The sequence below is a fragment of the Arvicola amphibius genome, chromosome 7, assembly GCF_903992535.2.
Source record: "Arvicola amphibius chromosome 7, mArvAmp1.2, whole genome shotgun sequence".
Taxonomy (NCBI): domain Eukaryota; kingdom Metazoa; phylum Chordata; class Mammalia; order Rodentia; family Cricetidae; genus Arvicola; species Arvicola amphibius.
In genome coordinates, this window is record NC_052053.1 from 122,962,163 (window position 1) to 122,982,696 (window position 20,534).

Below are 20,534 nucleotides of genomic sequence, written 5' to 3' on the forward strand. Positions count from 1 at the left end.
ATCCCCTGATGAGCAAGTCTAGTTGAGTTAGTGTAAGTTAACGGAGCCTAGCACCATGGTGACTGCTACAGAAAGGAAGTGGGGACTGCATGTGTTCTTGTGTCTGAGTGTGGGGCGCAGAGACTGAAGTCAGCTGCTTCCTCAGTCACTCCCTGCCTCCTTCTTTGAGACAGGGTCTCTCACTGAACTGTGAGGCATGGAGTCAGCCTGACTGGTGGCCAGCAGGCCCCAGGGATCCTCCTGTTTTCCCATCCCCAGTGCGGGGACTGCAGGCGCACACCTGGCTTCTTTTAAAACATGGATGCTAGGATCAGATTCAGGGCCTCACGCCTGCATGATAAGCAAGCACACGACGGACCACGCCATTTCCCAGGCCTGCCAAAGGAAAACTTTTAAGCTCACTATCCACCAGAGATCTTACTTTCTTTGCTTTTCCAGGACAATTAAGCTGATTTAGGTAATCATGATTTAAGCCTCTTAATGATCACTAGAGTTATGAAAGTCTTTACTAAAAATCAGGTAGTCCAATTAAAGCTATATTAAGTTTTGAAAATATATTCTTAAAATATTATAAATAGGACATCAGAGTCTAAAAAACAGATAAAACTTCACTGATGTGCAAGCTCTTTCTAGAAAAGAAGAACCACACTCTTTCTACATTAGTCAGAAGAGTTAAGTGGGAAATGCAGTCTGCAGCAAAGTAGAAGGGCCCTACGTGAACACCAATTTAACATGCTAGTGATATTTTGAAGATTTGTAACTTACTTAAAATAATAACGAACTGGTACTAAGAATTATCTCTCAATGGTATCTTAAAACAATAACAACAGACTGGTACTAAGAATTCTCTCTCTGCTATCTTGGAGGTTCTTATGCTTGCAGTTCATAGAACAGGGCACGCTCCGTAACAGTCACTAGTTTAAATCAATCTAAATGTATAAAATTATAAGAAGCCAACCTTCAGAAAAGCCCAGCAAACTGGACTAATTAGTTTAGAACAGTTATTTTTCAGAAGAATTTTGAGCATTTAAAAGTGGTCAGGTACTTCCCAAGTGGCGACAAAAATATTGATATAAAATTCTGCAGTAAACAGAATTTGCCTTAATAATTTTTTAAAAATAAATGATCCTTTATTTCTATTTTGAAACTAACTGGTAACTGCAAATGAGCACCCCTTCCTCTCAACAGTGTCAAAGGACATACCTCAGAAGGTGCTTGTTGCGTGCTTATATAATAGATAAGAAACAGCCTCATTTTGTCTTCCGGAGTTCCTGCTACATGGGAAGAGGAATGAAAAACGACTTATAATTGTGATTATTGTGCATTATAATTAAAACTTAGAAGAACTTTAAAAGTCGAGGCATGTAGAAATACAACAGAACAAAATGTGTTTCTTATTCAGCTGAGATGAAGCAGGAAGTACTAAGACCTCAAGCATGTGAGACTGAACAGGGGAAAGACGGGGTTAGAGGAGTCACTACAGAAGCACCTCCTTGGTCTCCCAACTGCCTGAGGCTAAGATTATCCTCAGGAACAAACTACAAAAGCAAAGAAGGGATACAGACAGGGTAAGCGTGCAATTATAAACATCATCTTTTTAGATGACAAGGAAGGCTTGCACGTTACCTCAGGATACCTGGGAAGTAGGGCTGTCTGAGTCAGAGGCATTACCGCCCTAGGTGTGTGGTTAATGAGATCCGCTGGTTAAATGAAATCATCTAGCTGAGCCCAAAATCTTATTTTCTAAACCTGTGCTCTCCAAGATTTATTTTACTACAATGTTCATGAAAACCACACTTTTATATTAAAATATGAAATGGAATATATTTACAAGATAATAGGCCAGGCGGCGGTGGCGCACGCCTTTAATCCCAGCACTCGGGAGGCAGAGGCAGGCGGATCTCTGTGAGTTCGAGACCAGCCTGGTCTACAAGAGCTAGTTCCAGGACAGGCTCCAAAGCTACAGAGAAACCCTGTCTCGAAAAAAACAAAACAAAACAAAACAAAAAAAAACACACAAAGATAATAGTAGAACTAGATTTAACTGTGACAGCTGATGAAGCATAGAGCTTCCTAGGATTTAGAATCCAGACACTCTTCAGTTTATCTTTAGTTCCTGGATGTGAGTGCTCAGCGGCAGATTTAGTCAAGTTCTTAGGTTTATACCATTCTGGTATATTTCATTACTGACAGCGCTAAATAAGATTACCTACCAAGGAATTTACTATGGTTCTTTATTGTAAAATCCCTACTTCTCCCTTTATAACTAACAAGTATCTTAGGGACGTACTATGGTTTGAACATGAAATGTCCCAAGCAAGCACGTGTACTAGGGCACCAGTTGCCAGCTGACAGGCCTTTGAGAGCGACTTGACCCAAAGACTCACAAAACGTGGCACCATTGGGAAATGATGAGAGGCAGGAGGTGGGTCTAACTGGAGGAGGCAGGTCACTGGGATATGCTGCCTAGAGACACACTGCTCTTTTAGCTTGGTGGCCATCGAGTGAGCTGTTCTGCTCTACCACCAGTGACTTGCCATGATGCTCAGTGTCACCTCAGGTCCAGAGCAATGGAACGAGACAACTGTGAACCAGACCTCTGAAACCTTTCCTCTTAAACTGATTCAGGCATCCGTCAAAGTGACAAAGTCTCATTAATAGACACAGTGCTCTAAAACTACATAAAGATCCTATAAAATTTCAATTATGTCACCTATTTTTTTTTCTATATGGAATCATGGCTTTCTTTTTATCCTGTGAGCTCTGACCCATGAGTTATTATTATCTTTATACTTGGATGATCAAATGGTCATGATTTGGAGTCTCTTCAAGCTGATGTCTAGGTCCTTTTGACACGTTTCTTTTTGTTGTTGCTGTTATTTGTTTCCTGGCACAACGAATGTTCTACTCCTTTTTTCTATTTCCCCTACTCTATCCAGCAAGTCAGCTCCTCTGAGCTCGGTCCCAGTGGAAATGTTATTTGTTAGCCAGAATCTAATGGGTGTGCAACTGCTCCCAGCCCCTCCTGACTGGCAAGGCCCAGGATCCCCCTGTCTCTTCCTCCAGCACTAGGAGGATAGGATATGCTGAGTCTGAGCTGCTCAGACCGTCGGCTGGGATGGCGAGCACTCCAGCCTGCGAGCCGTCTCCTCAGTGCAGTTTGTGAAGCCCGCCACTCTGTTTATAAAGCCTATTAACTCAGTTTTAGTTACTTTTCCCCATGATGTTCTCTGGGACCACCCAAAATGAAGTAGAAAACATCCCCTGAAGATGTTGCTTTCAATTTCATTCATCCAAATCTTCCTGGAAAGAGTAGAGACTGACAGCTGTCTATATCACATTAAAGACTTAAGTACAAAGTATTTACAAATACTACCAAAGAAAAACTAAATTAGAAATAATTTTTTCATTTTAAGAACTGCTATGTTGGAAATTTTCAGCAGAAAAACAGCTCATTTAATTACCTTGTAATTATAACTGACTGACATAGTAATCCTACCTGAATTTTGTCTGGGCTGAAATGCTAGATTCATCCCTAGCTCAAATTTATGACACATACCATCAGGGTCAGATATGACGTCTAGGAGGGATTTATCCAGAGTAGTCTTGCTCATTATTTTTTCTTCATATTCAAAATATACATCCAGTTTTCTTGCCTGTTTCAAAATAAACATTAGGTAAAAATATAGTGAGTAATAAAAATATAGTTAAGAGTCTTCTGTTAACAAATTTCTATTTTTTATGATGAAATTTATAAGCAAATGTTTATTTAAACATAGCTTAGTTTCATATTTTTGGCTGTGAGTTTACTTTTGTAGCATTGGGATCCACACATTCAACCTAACCGGACAGAAGACTTGGATATCGATCCACACATCTTCAAACACTTATCTTTGATAAAGAAGCAAAAAATATCAAATGGAAAAAAAAGCATATTTAAAAAGTGGCGCTGCCATAACTGGATATCAACATGTAGAAGAATGACAATAGACCCATTTCTATCACCATGTACAAAACTCAAGTCCAAATGTATCAAAGACCTCAACATAAAGCCAGCCACACTGAACCTTATTAGATGAGAAAGTGGGAAGTACACTTGAATGCATTGGCACAGGGAACCACTTCCTAAATAGAACCCCAGCAGCACAGACACTGAGAGAAACAATTAATAAATGGGACCTCCTGGAACTGGAAAGCTTCTGTAAAGCAAAGGACATGGTCAATAAGACAAAATGGCAGCCTACAGAATGGGAAAAGATCTTTACTAACCCCACATCAGACAGAGGTCTGATCTCCAAAATACACAAAAAACTCAAGAAATTGGTCACCAAAAGATCACATAATCCAATAAAAAAAAGAGTACAGACCTAAACAGAGAACTCTCAACAGAGGAATCTAAAATGGCTGAAAGACACTTAAGGAAATGTCCAGCATCCTTAGTCATCAGAGAAATGCAAATCAAAACAACTCTGAGATTCCATCTTACACCTGTAAGAATGGCCAAGATCAAAAACACTGATGACAACTTATGCTGGAGAGGTTGTGGGGTAAAGGGAACACTTCTGCATTGCTGGTGGGAATGGTACAACCCCTTTGGATGTCAGTATGGCAATTTCTTAGAAAATTAGGAAACAACCTTCCTCAAGACCCAGCAATACTACTTTTGGGTATATACCCAAAGGATGCTCAATCATATCACAAGGACATGTGCTCAACTATGTTCACAGCATTGTTTGTCATAGCCAGAACCTGGAAACAACCTAAATGGCCTTCAACCGAAGAATGGATAAGGAAAATGTGGTACATTTACACAATGGAGTACTGCACAGCAGAAAAAAAAAATGATATCTTGAAATTTGCAGGCAAATGGATGGATGTAGAAAACATTTTGAGTGAGGTAACCCAGACCCAGAAAGGCAATTATCACATGTACTCACCCATAAGTGGTTTTTAAACATAAAGGAAAGAAAACCAGCCTACAAATCACAATCCCAGAGACCTAGGCAACAATGAGGACCCTAAGAGAGACATACATGGATCTAATCTACATAGGAAGTAGAAAAAGACAAGATCTCCTGAGTAAATTGTGAGCATGGGGACCATAAGAGAGGGTAAAGGGGAGGTGGGAGGAAGGGAGGGAAGCAGAGAAAAATGTATAGGTTAATAAAATCAATTTAAAAAATAGAAAAAAAAGAGAGACTCTAGAAACTACAGGGAAACCCTGTCTCGAAAAACAAAAACAAAAACAAAACAAAAAAAAAACAACAAAAAAAGAGAGAGCAGGCCATTAATTTTACAGCTCTGTATTTTAAACCTCTGCAGTAATGGTTTTCTTCATTAACACACATGGCTCTCCTACTTCCTGATTGCTGATCAACCAGTTTACCTGCATGCAAGTCTTTTAAATATAAAAGCATGCTAGTTTTTGAGTGACAAATTAGCTTCTAGTCTAAGATGCCCTTTGTATAGAATCAACAACCCTACACAAAGCACTTTCCTAAAAGCATAGGGTCATTCAGGTAGAATTGTTTACGTCAGGAGTGATGGCATAGTAAGCTATCTTACACAGACACCCTTCACTGGCATAAATGCATCCAAATCAAAGCGTGAAAGACAATCACAAGGATGGTCACATGCAAAGTGTACTTTACATGGCACCATTTTCTTATACAGTTTTCTACTTCGAGCTTATTTTCAGAATCTCCACCTTTCCCTCAACACACTTGCCATTTGAAACATACATCACACGATTCCATCATAATGAAATCCTTACCTTTTGGACTTCCTATTCTATCACTGTCTCCTCAGTAAAGCCCTGCAGACTCCAGGTCCTGAAACATGGCCATTACTTTACAGCTATTACTCCTGCTACCTAGAATGGCAGTCTCTGAGATCTCCACTAACTGGCTGCTTCTAGTGATTCAGAACTCCACTCAAATGGCATCCATCAAGGCTGACTTACTTCCTTAACCACTTAACCTCAGACCTGGCCTGCCAGTTGCTCTTTGTTGCCTCTTATTCGTCTTCTTTGCTTTTCTAAGATCACTTCCTGACATCTTTTTTCCATGATATTTACTTTATTTTCATTGTAATATAAACTCTATAAGAAGGAAGAAATTGTTATATTTACTAGAGCATTTTTAGAGCATGACCAAAGATATAGTCACATCCAATAAACATGACTGAATAAGTAATCTTTTTTAACTAAAATGTTCTAAAACCAGAAGTTCTAGCCTAGCCTACTATTAAAGAGTATATTCATAAAGTCATGTGGTGGAAGAATACATCTGTGAAGAGATATACAATCAAATCAAATTTCCTATAGGTACAATTAGCTATTTGGGGTCATGCAACCTAGTTTAGTAGCAGGAGTAGAGCTTGGCATTTTACTGATCTTATAGCTAAGAGAAGTCAGAAAATAATAAACATTAATAAACTTTTGATAATGAAACAAAATTGTTACTAAAGAAAAACATGGGAACAGTATTAAGCCTCAAAATATTCACAGAACTATAAACAAACGTCACACTACCTAGATTTTTTTAATACTTATTTTTATTTTATGTGCATGAGTGTTTTGCCTGTATGTATCTCTGTGTACAACTTGTGTGCCCTCAGAAGCCAGGAGAGGGCATCAGATCCCCAGGATCTGAAGTTACATATGGTTGTGACCTACACCATGCTGGGGGCTGGGAACCTCTGCCATAGCACCAAGTACTCTTTAAGTGAGTCACCTCTCCAGCCCTAGAATTTACTTTATAGTCAAGTGTTTGTTGAATGGACAATCGAGTTTTCATTACACAATTATACTTTATTAGATATACAGAAGAATCTATGTTGCATTAGCTTAGGAAGTTCACTTTTTACTTTCTATCTTATACTGAGCCAGGAGAAAAGAACAACTCTCCCCGGGTTCACAGTATGTTATCTCTGCAGCAGACAATGACCTCACTGAAACAAGTGGAAAAGGTTTTTGCCAGTTAACAGAGGAGCAACGTAAGGAAGTGAAGGCACTAACAAACACTGACTTCGCAATTACATTTTATATCTATAAAAATGTGAAAAACACTGAGTACCAATAATATCAAAGTGTCAGCTGAAAAGAAATTATACAGGCTCAATTCCATACTGCACAATATCCATTATCTATGTATCAATTATTTCCTAGTGTTTTTTGGCTTTTTAAATGATTAACAAATAAAATGTCTAAGTCCCTTCTCAAAATAAAAACAAAACCAATCAAGATACTTTCTGCATCTTTGGTGAGCAGCACTGCACTGTTCGCCTGTAGTGCAGCGCCTGTGCTATGAGAGACAGTTCGCAAGTCTCGGGCAAGGGCCTGGAGATTTAAACACACACATACAGAAACATGGTCATCCTTGAAACAAGGGCAGCTTATATAGGGCTCTGGCCACGCCCCAGCTCTCGGGATTTTCAGCGGCAGACTCATCAGAACCCACTCCCCTGCCATCAGGGTCTCCTGCTCAGAGCAGAGGAAAACAAGCCGTTGACAGGAATTCAGGGTCTGGTGGTCTGCAGTCCCCAGCACAGCACATACTCTCATCTTTCAGTGTTTCAAATGTGTCACACGGAGTGGAAAGCAAGTCCTCAAGTCTGTCTGTTTGGCCACAGGATTTAACTGGATGTCTTGAGAACTAACAACAGCAGAATACTGAAGAACTCATCACATAAGCTCATGTGTGGTAACTATAAGAAAAGAGCTATGAAGACAATACTGATAAGCTCCAATGTATTTGTTTCAAAAGTCACTGTCTTATGAGAGAAAGCAAAGTGTTTTAAGTTAACAGACGTCTAAAGCCAAAAACTTCAGAATCAAGTTACACAAATGAGTCATGTAATTAGTGTACTTTAGTGTATTTTAAGCAGTATTATATCAAAAAGGATTGCTATGCTGGGCACTGTAGTGCATAGTCTCAGTACCTGGGAGGGGAAGTCATGGAGATCAGGAGTTTGGGCTGATATGAATTAGGATGTGATATGCCAGTAAAGATACTATGAACTTATCAGATGTCATATATAAAAGAGAATATAAAATATTTCATGTTATAAGCAGAATATATGTTGAAATAGTAATATTATGGACATTATGATTATGTACAAAATACTAAAATAAATTTTCCTTATTTTGATCTTTTAATGTGACTATTAGAAAAATCTAAAATGACACTGGCAGCTGATATTATGGTTAGAAACACTGCTTTAGACACTGACCCTCGGTCCATGATAACAAGAAGGGAAGTAACAACCAGGAACACAACAGAAAAGGATATACTAAGGCTAAGGTCAGCCGGAGTCACACTGTGAAAGCAGGCCAAACACAAAGAACCACCACCAATGCAGAATTAAAACTCTGCACTGCCGATGGCTAGATACATGGCTGTTTATTACCAGTGAGAACAGTCCATGTGGAGCTAGAATTGCAATTCCGCAGCCCAACCACTAATTAGTAAAGTGGTCTTCCTGGGTTCTGAGGTTCCCTCATTTGCAGAACACGAACACAGCCCTGCTGCTTCCTGTAATTATACCTTACAATGTTAAGAGACGCTCAATGAGATAGGAACAGATATAAGTGGATTGTGGAGGGAAAAAGTTACATTTACCTTTATGTGTTCTAAAACAGCAGTGGCAACATTTGTATGGAGATCAATAAGTCTTTTTTTTTCAAGGAGTTCTGGCAAAGAACTATAAGTTACAAAAAATCGAAAATTAACCACAAAATTTCTAAGAAAATAACGCAGACCTCAACAAAACCCCTGCCTGGTGCTCATGAGGAAACTCAGAACACAGAACCAAAGTGACAAGTTAAGATGTCCACTCAACTAGAGCCCCAGGCTTGATCCCAGACCACATGCATCACTCTAGTAACACAGGTGAACACTACCTTACAGTAGTCTGCTGCCAACTCATTACTTCTACAACTGCACATAGAATAAAATGAGATTTAACAGAAACATGCTTTTACCTATAGTTCTAAAAGTACTGAAAACCTGTTCCAACTGAATTAATAGCGGTAGCAATAGCAAAAATAACAGTGATTGATTCCACTCATCACTAATACTGTTTTCCTAGTAAAATTACCCGAGTTGGAAACTACTAACTATTCACAGAGGCAGTTTCTCTACTGTAGCTGAGAGGAACAGATATCAGCTTAAATGTGCTCAAAGCTTCACGTCTTTGGACTCCGAGGCGCAGCTGCTGTTGCCTACTGTTTCCTACTGTGGAAGTTATTCATGACTTTTATCTACCAAAGTAAAGCCCACCATGGGGAAGACTGCAAAGGGGACATATGTGCTCACCTGACAGCTGACGTGAGCTTTGCAGTGTTATCAGAGAGCATGCTGATGGCGCCCTCATCCTCTCCTTCTAGACCCTGTGAAGGGAGGAAAAGGTTCTTAGAACTGTACCATCGCCAGGCCCAAGCAGAAAAGTCAACACACCCCAAAGATAATGACAAAGATGAGCAGTAATAAACTGGGTCACCTACATGAACAGTATCCTTTCGGGGGTGTAAGCACACCCATTTTGACAGCTACAGAAAGGTTCTAGTGGCCACCAGTTTAGCAGGAGCGTGTAAAGGATCAGCTGGCACTGCCAAACAGGAAATGCCCAGACGCTGGCTGCTGAGACACAGGACTCAGGCTCACAGCTGAATTCTGTCCACAGTCGGGAAGAACGAGCAACCCTGGCGTACACAACTCTAAAAGTAGTATTACTTATATTATTTCAAATCACAACCCATGCCTTAAAACACAGTTTCTTCTTACAATTTAATTTGTTTTTGAAAAAGACTATTAAGGCTGGTTGTGGCGGCTTAGGCAGGACTGCCGTAAGTCTGAGGCTAGTCTGTGCTATGGTGTGAGGCAGTCCCTCAAAAACATCGCCCTTAGGTACGTGATGATGACTATGTCGTTATTCAGGGAATAAATGGCCTTGCTCCGGATGCGAGCGGGTCTCACCATGATGCTCTTCAGTCGCTTCACCTCGTCCTCCTGCGCTCTGTACGACTCGAGCTCTTGCTGGACTGATTCTGCGACTTCCGGGAAGGGGCTGAAACAACACCGCACTACATTAACTGTCAGACAGTAAGATTCGGGTTTGCAAGTGCATTTTGAAATACATACAAGATTATTACTTTAAAAACACACAGTTTTGAATATATTTTATATATAACATGGGTAGAAAACAGCGAACATAAATAAAACTATGTAATTTTAAGTTTGTATCAAGATCAGAAGTCTGAACAAACATAAATTTTACTTCCAGCCTTCTCATTAATGAAATCACATTTTCTCTTCAACTATATATTGTTTAAACAAAATATCTTATTATTTAATTATAGGACTGAACTCAAAGGAAGACAAGTATATTTAAGCATTAAATAAATACTGCCACTGAAATTAGCAATATCAGAGAACTACTCAAGTGTAACTTTAAAAACAGCGCCCTTAGTTCAGCGCCCTAGTGCGCTCTGGGAGAGAACACTCCTAACCTCTCCACTCTCTGATGATATGCCACCATGGAGAAGAAAACACAGACACTAATTCCAAAGTAAAGATAGTACTTAAAAATTTTAATAGTATCTCAAACTACCATAGTCAAAAAAAGACAGTAACAGCTTCCTGCTGAGAAGCCAAATCCTTGTTACAGTCACATGGCTTTCTTTACATTTTTTTTTAAGTTTTAAGTAAAAAGAAAAAAAAATCATAAACACACAAAACCCTCCAGCATGTTAAAGTACAGATATATTCTACTCTCTTTAAATACAATGGACGATGAAGCCACAAAGCACACAGATCAAGGACTGAGACACACCTATGTCTTTACAGACACACATTTAAAATACTTCCAAAATCATTAATGAAAAGCATTGTGTTATTTCTTAGAGAAATAGTTTCTTTGTTTAGAACTTCTCTAGACACAATGGCACTAGGTAATTTTTACAGCATTTCCTGACCCATACGGTACTTGGACAGGACATAATAATGGGATGTCCACACTGGTACACACCAAGAGGCGAATCGCTGTAATCTTGCCACTCCTTGTTTCTTATGACTGAATAAATCTCTGAACTTCAGACACTGGCTCGGCCTCCCCATGTATATAGGATGGGGTTAGTACAAGGGACAACATGAACAAAAAGGGAAAATACGGCCCCAGAGTTTTTCTATCACACAGTCAAATGAAAGACACATCATGTGTCAGGCTCAAGGTCAGAAAGACCTGTGCAGCGTTCAGGGTGCGCGTCTGAAGAGACATGTTTTCTTTATGGTTGAGTATGTTTCCACTATGTCGTGTACATGATGTTTTCATCATTTATTCATCTACTGGTGGATGTATAATCTCGTGTTCTTTCCCCGCTACTGTGGTTGCTGTATGGATAACAGGGATGCAGAGGGTCTTTGTGGTAGGAATGGAATCATTTGGGTATGAATCTGGAGTAGTACGGCGTGGCATATGGGAGTTCATTTGTTTCTTCAGTTTTGATTCATGATCAAAGTAAAATATGAGAGAATAATGATGACTTTTGTAACAACGTATTCTTCTTCCATACAGAGTATCTGTGAAAAAGCATTGGTATTCAAAATTCTCTAAATACATCCCGAGTTAAAAATAAAAAAAGAAAAGAAAGAAAAGGAACAATATCAACACTCATCGATGAGGACGGATTTAATTAGAAAATTTTTTTTTTTTAAAAACACTGATTGTGTTGACTGTGTCCTAGGGTCAGGCAGCGCTTCAGTTCTGTTTAAAGAATAAACATTTTAATTACTAATATTTCTCATTTACCTTCCTTTATGTTTCTGCCAAAATTTATCAACTGGAGTTAAATCGTAAGACTTCTTGTTTTTCCTCTTTGGTCTAGCACCAGCTGGAGAATTTTCCATTCCTGCAGATTCTTCCAAGTTTACTCTGTTTAAGTGGAAGTCCTAGGAAACAATAAACTAGTTTAAAATAACTGTCTTCTGAGTTTAAGAGCCACAGCACTTCCTAGACAAGGAAAATAACCAGTCTTACTGGCCTTTCCAGTATTTCCATGCACAACACAGACTAAGGTTTAACAGGTGCCCTTCCAGCCCCTGTCCATCCGCAGATGCTCACTGTTCATGAGTTTAATGGAAGCAATCAAAATCTCAAACACAGAGAAAAGTCCTATTAAGTTTCTCCAAGAAAAACACAGACTTCTTTATAGAGAACATTTCCTTTAAGAATAGAATTATATTGCAAGTGCATCCTTTGTATCTCCTTTATCAGTTACAAACACATTTCATAACATTCCCTCATATTTGGTTATGTTTTTATAGCTATGATTATGTTTTTAAAAGGTTAAAAGACAATAAAGATTAAAGCTACAAGAATAATTGCGCCTCTTTTCACATAAATCCTAAGAGTGGGTCAGACCAGCAGGGCCTCCATTTCTCTGCTCTGGGTTAATTTTACTAATGTGAGGCTTAATAGCTCCCCCCACACACTTTATTTCCAAAATTCATCAACACAACAGGTAAAACTAAAGTAACTCTCTGCTACCCTCTCTTCCCCTTTCACACTATGCCCGTGGCTTCTTTCACATCTTAGACGCCACTTGTTCAACAGCATTAAGAGATAAAATGTGGTTTGATACAAAATGTCCCCCACAAGTTCACATATTTGAATGCTTGGTCCCTGGCTAGTGGTTCTGCTTTGTCAGACTGTGAAACACTGGGGCATAAGGTCAAGATGCTGACAAGTGGGTCTGCCCGTGGCTACAGCTTCACTTCCTTCTGTTTCCTAGAAACAGACACAATGCAGCAAGCAGATGCCATGGCAGGAGCCAGTCCTGTCACCTTCGCTGCCTTCAAGAACTGTATCCCCTCAAACCACAAGCCAAATAAATCCTCCCCTTCTACAGGCTGGGGAGAGAGGAAAAATAAAACATGGCTATTTGAAGATAACAGAAAGAATGGTGAGCAAGAAGGGAATTATCAGGCATTACTGTGATGCAATTATCTTGGTTTTGAAGTATCAATGATTTTTCCAGGTTTGAGCAAGTTAAGTAGACTGAGCACAATTTAACCTCTTCTAGATAAAATACAGCCATGGGTGTTGACTTGGGATCCTGAAGAGCACTTTCTCACTTTTACAAACTGATTCTTTACCACAGCTTATTGAAGCCTTACTTCCTTCTGATACAAAGAAAGGGTGAAATAAAGATGCCTAAACTGCCAGACAGAGAAACATGTCTATTTTCTCTTAAATAAATCACAGAATCAATGAAGCAGCCTTCTCTTACTGCTTCATGAAGTCTATCAAAGAGAGGGACCACATACAATAGCTTCCTAGCATATGGAAGGTGTTATTCTTGGGACTGTACTGTACCAGTTATATATTCTTACCAGAACCCTTAGAAGTCATACAAACCCCAGCCAGTTTGATTTTAACGTGCTCACTCTACCACAGACCTGTCTACCGCAGAGCACAAGTACTGGAAATCAGGTCCTTTACTATACAGGCTAGAAAGAGTGACAATGGATGTCCAAGATGACAAAGAGGAATAAACTGTTGGCCGGGCGGTGGCGGCACACGCCTTTAATCCCAGCACTCAGGAAGCAGGGTAGGAGGATCTCTGTAAGTTCAATGCCAACCTGGGCTTCCAAGACAGTCACACAGAGTCCAAGGCTGCTACACAGAGAAACCCTGCCTTGAAAAACAAAAGAATAAAATTTTACATTTCAACCTTTAATCTATTTTTGAAATTCTACCCACATGACAAGTTCAAGAACAACTAGGGACTGGTTTAAATTCTCAGTTTCCCATTCTAATATTTAATCTGCACTTGGCATAAAAGTCATCCACACAGTAAAGTAGAAATAGCACACTCTGAATACTTCAGCAGTGAATAAACATGAAGAGTTGCATGTAAGAAGCTCAGCTTTTGAAAGTCACCTCTGAAAACAGCAGAGACCCGTATTTAAACAGCTAAGCTTTGTTTCCCGAACTTCAGTGAGCACTGTGCCCACAGCAATGCACAGCGCACTCAAGCACAGGTGCCTGGGTAGGAAGAGGCGCTCTAAGGCGAGGGCACACTCTTGCTGGAGATGGACAGAGCATCTCACACACAATGACCAGGGGAGGAATGATGCCAAGATTTCTGAGAAATAACACAATAGCAGAAAGAACATTTCCACTGCTTACATAACAGTAAGGCAAATAAAAAAGCTCATTTTCATCTCCAAAACTGGGAGGCTAAAACAATTTGTACTCTACTCAATCATAGAAGAAACAACACTTGGACACCAACATCAAAAAAACCAACACAATTGGTTTGTAACACAACAGAAGTTAAGCTGTTTCCACTGACAGATCTGAAAGGCTAGACAATGGTGCCTCAAAATTACCAGATATAAATAAACCCCTCAGGGAAGTGCCAAAAACCGAGAAGCTTTCAGTGACCTTGTCCTCTCTCACAAGCTAAGGAAGTCTATCTCTACAGCCAAAGACAGCTCATGTGAACAAAATTATAGATGACACCCATGTGTTCAAAGCTAAGATTTATATTCACATGTAACAAAAGCAAAGAAGACAGATAATTTTTATTTTGGCAAGAACTTACAACTTTTTTTTTGAGACAGCATTTCTCTATAGCTTTGTAGCTGTCCTGACACTGAATTTACAACTTTTTAACTTTAAATGCCGTTATAGTAATTACCGAATAACTAGTTCACTGAATGAATATCTGATGTACTTCGGAGTCAAAAGTAAAATGTCAACAACCAAAGTTTTCAGACTAAGGATAGCAGCTCCCACTGGAGACCCCTAACGTGCCCGCCCCTAATAACTGATGATCGGGAAGTACAGTACGGGAAGAGAAAACACACGCTTCCTGGTCATGATGGAAGTGAACACAACACAGGCCTGTGAGGCAGCACCTGAGAGCTCTGTGTCTTCAAGGCTCTGGCTCCTATCTTGGTGCTGCCCTTTAGGACGGAAGAAACGTGTCGCCCATGAGCCTAAGAACTCCATGTGCTTGAGCGGAGCTCCCCAGAGAGGGATGTCGTTTGGGCACCGAGCACCACCCTTTGGAAAGGAAACATGAAGATTCGTGTACAGAGTGGGTGAGCGCCTCTCCTGCAAACCACAGCTATTCCTTCAGACAAGATTTACTAGTTATATAAAAGCTGAGTTTTGTCATTTTTTCCAAAGGCAGTGTAAAGAGAAGAGACAATCTCCAAAAAATTAAATTAAACAAGTGAACACATCAGGTTTTCAATCTCAGGACAACATTTACAAGAGCTTCTGCTGATTCTTGAAAGATTAAAGCATCATTCAAAGAACACAATCTTCAAAGGTCTTCCCCCAAACTAAGTCCAGTGAGGGTAAACTTTAGACGCCAAGTTCTAGCAGAAGGAAGGCTGTGCACATTTACACTGTTCTGTGCTGTGTGACTCGGGGACGAGGCCTTGAACACCAGGAAGAGTGAGGCGCTGTACTCTACTTCTGAGAACTCAATTATGCATTTGTAAGCTGTCTTCTGCCTTCACTGCTCAATAAGAGCCCACAAGCTGGGGGAGAACCTGAAGTTACACAGCAGGCCCCAAACACCCACATGTCTTCAGAACGAACACATCCACCTTATAGAAGGTGAGCTTCCAGATAAAGTCATTAAATATCTATCTACAACCACACTCTTCTCTTGAGTAAGCAGAGAAAACAGTATCAGAATAACAATATGAAGATTTTAAGCTATTTATAACTTAAAATTATTATTATTATGTTATTTCTCAGATTTTAAATTGTCTTACAACTTAAATCCACGTAGTTTATTTTTATAAAAGCCATATAAGTTTTCCTTGACTCAAATCAGCTTGTCAAATAAAACCCAAGCAAAACAACATACTCAAAAGAACGAAAAAATGAGATCACACTGATGTTTTGAAAATGTACACAAAACCAATGGTTGCCTAATGTAATGTTACAGGTTTCATATTACCGCACTAAGTCATTACAAATCACACTCTTCACTCTCAGAATGAGAGACACTGTAAGATGTGATCTTTTTCACCACTGAAACTTTCATGATATTTACTAAGCAACTAGGAAATAAGGGGAGCAAAACAGCAATAAAATAAATTTAACAATGTTTCACTAAGTGATTAGAAGACAGAAACAGCACAGAGAGTTAGATCAGGAGCAGTGTGTAAAAGGCGAGAACAAAGCTCTGTAAAAGAGAAGCTGCCATGCTGAATCCTGCCCCTGCTGCCCCTGGGTGAGCACTCACCCAGGAGGACAGTCACATCCACCAGCCAAGTTCTGGGGTTCAATGAACTCCCAACTGCCTAATCATTTATTTGGTTCTTATACTCTCACAAAGGGAAAGGGTATTACAAAGGTTTTTTGACTTAAGAGTATATTTCCCATTTAAAAAAATTAAATTTAAAAACTAACCATTTTAACACGTAGGAAGGCTGTCTCAATTATCACAGTTGTTTCCAAGATCTAATATATAAATAATTATCAATGGCTTAGGTTATTCCAGACGAACATAAATAATAGAAAAATCAAACTTCAATTTTGTTTGCTAACTAGAAGTTTTACTCCATCTTGTGGAGACAATGGGTATTAATTATTAAGACTTCTGAAAACTCTGAAGAAAAATACAAAGTGAGTAGTTTTTTAAAAATATTCAATAAATAAGAGTCCCTCCAAGCCGCTATGGTGTTCTGTTGGGTCAGTCTTATCTTTCTGAGTTTTGAGTTTTCCTTCTTTTCTGTCTCCCAGCAGATGCCAGCCAGAGCCCAAGTGCTTTTTCTGGTACAGGGGCTCCCCATCACATGGCTGGCACCATGCCAACTTAACTCTCGTGGCAAGGCTTTCTTTTCTTCTCCGTTAGTCTCTGGGCGCTGCCAAGATTTATAGCGCACATTCACTGGAGGTTTTCCTTTTAAACTAATGAAACCATCCTCGAGCTTAAAAAAGAAGAAACAAACAAACAAACAAACAAAATAGGCCGGATGATGGCACAGTTACAATCTGTTAACCTGTGGTACGGGTTTACAGCCCGTTCATATTTGAAATGGTATTAAGCTGGGCGTGTGGTGCGTATGTGCACCCCAGCACTTGGGAGGCTGACGGCAGGAGGACTGCCATCAGTTAAGTCCAGATCAACCTGCTATGATGTGAGACTGCCTCAAAAAACTAAACAAATAAAATTTAAAAACTGCAATAAAATGCACAGAAGTAGGCCCCTGAAACTTGTGTAGTTAAGCAATCTCTACAAGACTGCAAACTTTATCACAACATGACCCTAGGAAAAATAAGCCATCCACTCACTCCTCTCTGCCTCTCCCTCTAAAGTGCTAGAATTAAGAGTGGGAGCCACATGTCTGCTTTGCCCCGAGGCTCTCAGCAATCCAACAGTGACGACAGGATGTGCGGGAAACAAGTGCATCAGTGGGCAGCACAAAAACTTCTGTGCCTTATTCTGACTTCCTCGGGGATGAGGAGACCTCGTTAGGAACCATGTTAGGATTGTTCAGGTCTACGCTCCTGTCTTCTAACAAGGCCTGGGCAGTAATCTTTCCTGCTGAAATTATGGGCATCTACGTCTTACTTCTCAAACTCACAGGACTTTGTATTTCAATTTCCTACACCTAGGAGAGTCAAGGAGCCCAGGAATGCATCAAATTTAGCAATTGGAAAGAATCCCAGCAGGGTGGTGGTGGCCATGCCTTAAATCCCAGCACTCAGGAGGCAAAGCAGGCAGATCTCTGAATTCAAGATCAGCCTGTTCTACAGAATGAGTTCCAGGACAGCCAGGGCTACACAGAGAAACCTTGTCTTAACAACAAAAACAAAAACAAAAACAAAAATAAAATAAGAAAAGATCACAAGATATCTCAGCGCTCTAGAGAGCTTCCACACCATCGGATGCAGGAGAGAAGAGGTGACGAGGTGACCCCTAAATGGCATGCTTTTTACTGGGTTCCCACCACAGTTTGGGGGCTACTGATAAAGTAGTAGAGACCATTAAGATGTTCAACATGCCCATTCTGTATGTCTCTTTACCCCTCGCTCTCTCAGGCCCCATCTCCCATTCGTACCTTGTCTGGAAATCCTGCTGCTACACTGGCTAGAAACTCAGTTACCGGGAAAAGCCATTCTGAACATTGCTCCAAACACCTGTGGTTTTGTTCTCTATTTGAACTCCAAACAGCGACCTCTTTCAGTTGGAGCTAATTTTTTTTATCCCCCCCCCCCCCCCAGTTTTGGACCTGGGACTATCTGTCTTCTTCACTATCTCCAACTGGTTCACTTGTCCTCCTCCCTAAACCCACTCCAATCTGGAAACTCACTTGGCTAGTCAGTAACAGTTGCTCTCAATCAGAGGCAGATATTACCAGTTCCCACCTCTTCTCCCCAGGGTACATTTGGTACAGTGGGAAGAAACTCTGGTTGTTAAATTGAGGGAGTATTACAGGTGTATAGAGGAGTGACCAAGGCCAGGGCTGATGGCAAACATAATGTCTAAGAAGTCTCCACAACAGAGAATGATAAGGCCCAAATGTTAATGCCAAGGTCTGTATTACTCGCTACTGCCCCCTGCTGGACAGTCTTTCTACATCATTAAATATTTTCTTGATTGGTTCACAAATATGGTGACTTTCCCTCACTTTTCTGGACCTCACATTATCCTTCCAGCAATCACTCACCTTTCCAACTCTCTAGTCAGGAAAAAAATATGGAATTAAAACTATTCCCTTTTCGCCGGGCGGTGGTGGCGCACGCCTTTAATCCCAGCACTCGGGAGGCAGAGGCAGGCGGATCTCTGTGAGTTCGAGACCAGCCTGGTCGACAAGAGCTAGTTCCAGGACAGGCTCCAAAGCTACAGAGAAACCCTGTCTCGAAAAAAACCAAAAAAAAAAAACAAAAAACAAAAAACTATTCCCTTTGAAATCTGTCTTAAACTTGCTTCAACAGGTTTTGACCGTAAACTTGTCTTTTGTTTTTCTTTCTTTCTTTCTTCTTTCTTGCTTAGTTTTTTTAGACTGGGTCTCATGTATCTAAAGCTTCCCGGGACTTACTGTGTAGCTGAGAATGACCCTGAACTCCCAATTCTCCCACCCCCAACAAAACAGCTACCATGACAGTTTAAATAGTTCTGATTCAAATTGATGCATGACTTCTCATGCTCCTCAAATTAAGTCGACGATCTGTACTATTTTGCTTCCTTCTACCTGACCCCCATACTACTTCAATGTGGCTAATAGGCTACCATGCCACTTTTCAGACACACCTGAACCTTTCTACCTAGAGTGCTCTGTCCCCGTGAAGCTATACAATTTATTTTATTCCTTATATTATTGTATTTATTATATTATATTGGATCATTATTACCTGTCATTTTATACGTGAGAGCTGTCTGGCTTTAAAATCTCAGTCCTATTTATCAGCACTTTATTCTAATCTAGAGTACTTTTTACTTTCTGAATGTTACGTATTTGTTTATTGCCTGTGTCTTCTCACTAGAACGCAACTGCAAGAAGACAGGAATACTTGTGTGTGTGTGTGTGTGTGTGTGTGTGTGCGCGCGCGTGCGTGCGTGTGTGTTTAATCACTGCTGAAGCCTGGGTCCAAAATATCTGTCCATTCACTCACCCTCTCATTCGCCTCTTATGATAGGCTTTCTTGTCTCATTTCTGAGGCTTTCTCTAGTTTCTTTTTTCTGTATTGAATGGCTAACCCGTATTCCCTTGACATTCTCCCGAATTGTAGCATAGGTCTCTCTGTACCTGTAGAACTGACAGTTTCTACCAGCACTCCTACATGTGATTTATTTAAGCAAATGCTTTAAACTATCTTGGTTTCAAGTGTGCCCTCGTTTCCTGTTCATATGGCATTATGTGAAATCTTGTGATGAGGACACCAGGCTATGGCCCCGGAAGCTTGTCAACTAGCATGCTTGTCTTAGAGCTAACATTCTGGGTTCAAATTCTCTCAACGCTCTCTCTTTCAGGTCTCACTTGTGGCTGCAAGTTGTCCTGGACTACTTAGCCCAGGCAGGCCTTCAACCTCAAGGCTGTAGTCTCTTGCATCTCACTTCCTCTGTCTATAAAGTGGAGACTGCGGTCTTACTATTGTTTTTCTAGAAATTGCGTACGCATATATTTACGAAGGCTGGGCTGGGCTTTCTTTCTACACATCACACAACAAACACTTAGTAGATGATTGAGAACATAGTCAAATACCAAATTCTAAGCATGCAATTTTTTTTGAAATTTTTTTCAGAAAACAATGCATAACATGAAAATGCTATTCAATTTTGCTATTAAATGAAGTTTAACTGAAGGAATTAGTTTTTCTTTCTAAAGGAAATGATTTCAATTTTTAAATTTTACTTACTTAACATGAAAATATGGCCGCTTAACTTCCTTCACTGCTTCTTCCCCGTTACTGCCAACAATGCACGGATTTACCCCATCCTCACAGACCATGGGTTCAGCTTCTCTAGCATCTACAGCACGGATTTACCCCATCCTCAC

The 20,534-nt window shown here is 40.1% G+C and overlaps 1 protein-coding gene across 2 annotated transcripts in view; it reads right to left on the reverse strand.

Annotated features, from left to right (window-relative positions):
- The window catches only part of Scfd1 (sec1 family domain containing 1), a 65,338-nt gene that overhangs the window by 19,608 nt on the left and 25,196 nt on the right, over positions 1 to 20,534 (reverse strand). For both annotated transcript variants that reach the window (XM_038336669.1, XM_038336670.1), the window contains exons 11-16: positions 11,809 to 11,948; positions 9,978 to 10,068; positions 9,318 to 9,391; positions 8,622 to 8,703; positions 3,560 to 3,656; positions 1,204 to 1,274 (exon numbers count right to left, since the gene is read on the reverse strand). In XM_038336669.1, coding sequence (XP_038192597.1) covers positions 1,204 to 1,274; positions 3,560 to 3,656; positions 8,622 to 8,703; positions 9,318 to 9,391; positions 9,978 to 10,068; positions 11,809 to 11,948 — 555 coding nt within the window. The remainder of the gene's footprint in view (positions 1 to 1,203; positions 1,275 to 3,559; positions 3,657 to 8,621; positions 8,704 to 9,317; positions 9,392 to 9,977; positions 10,069 to 11,808; positions 11,949 to 20,534) is intronic.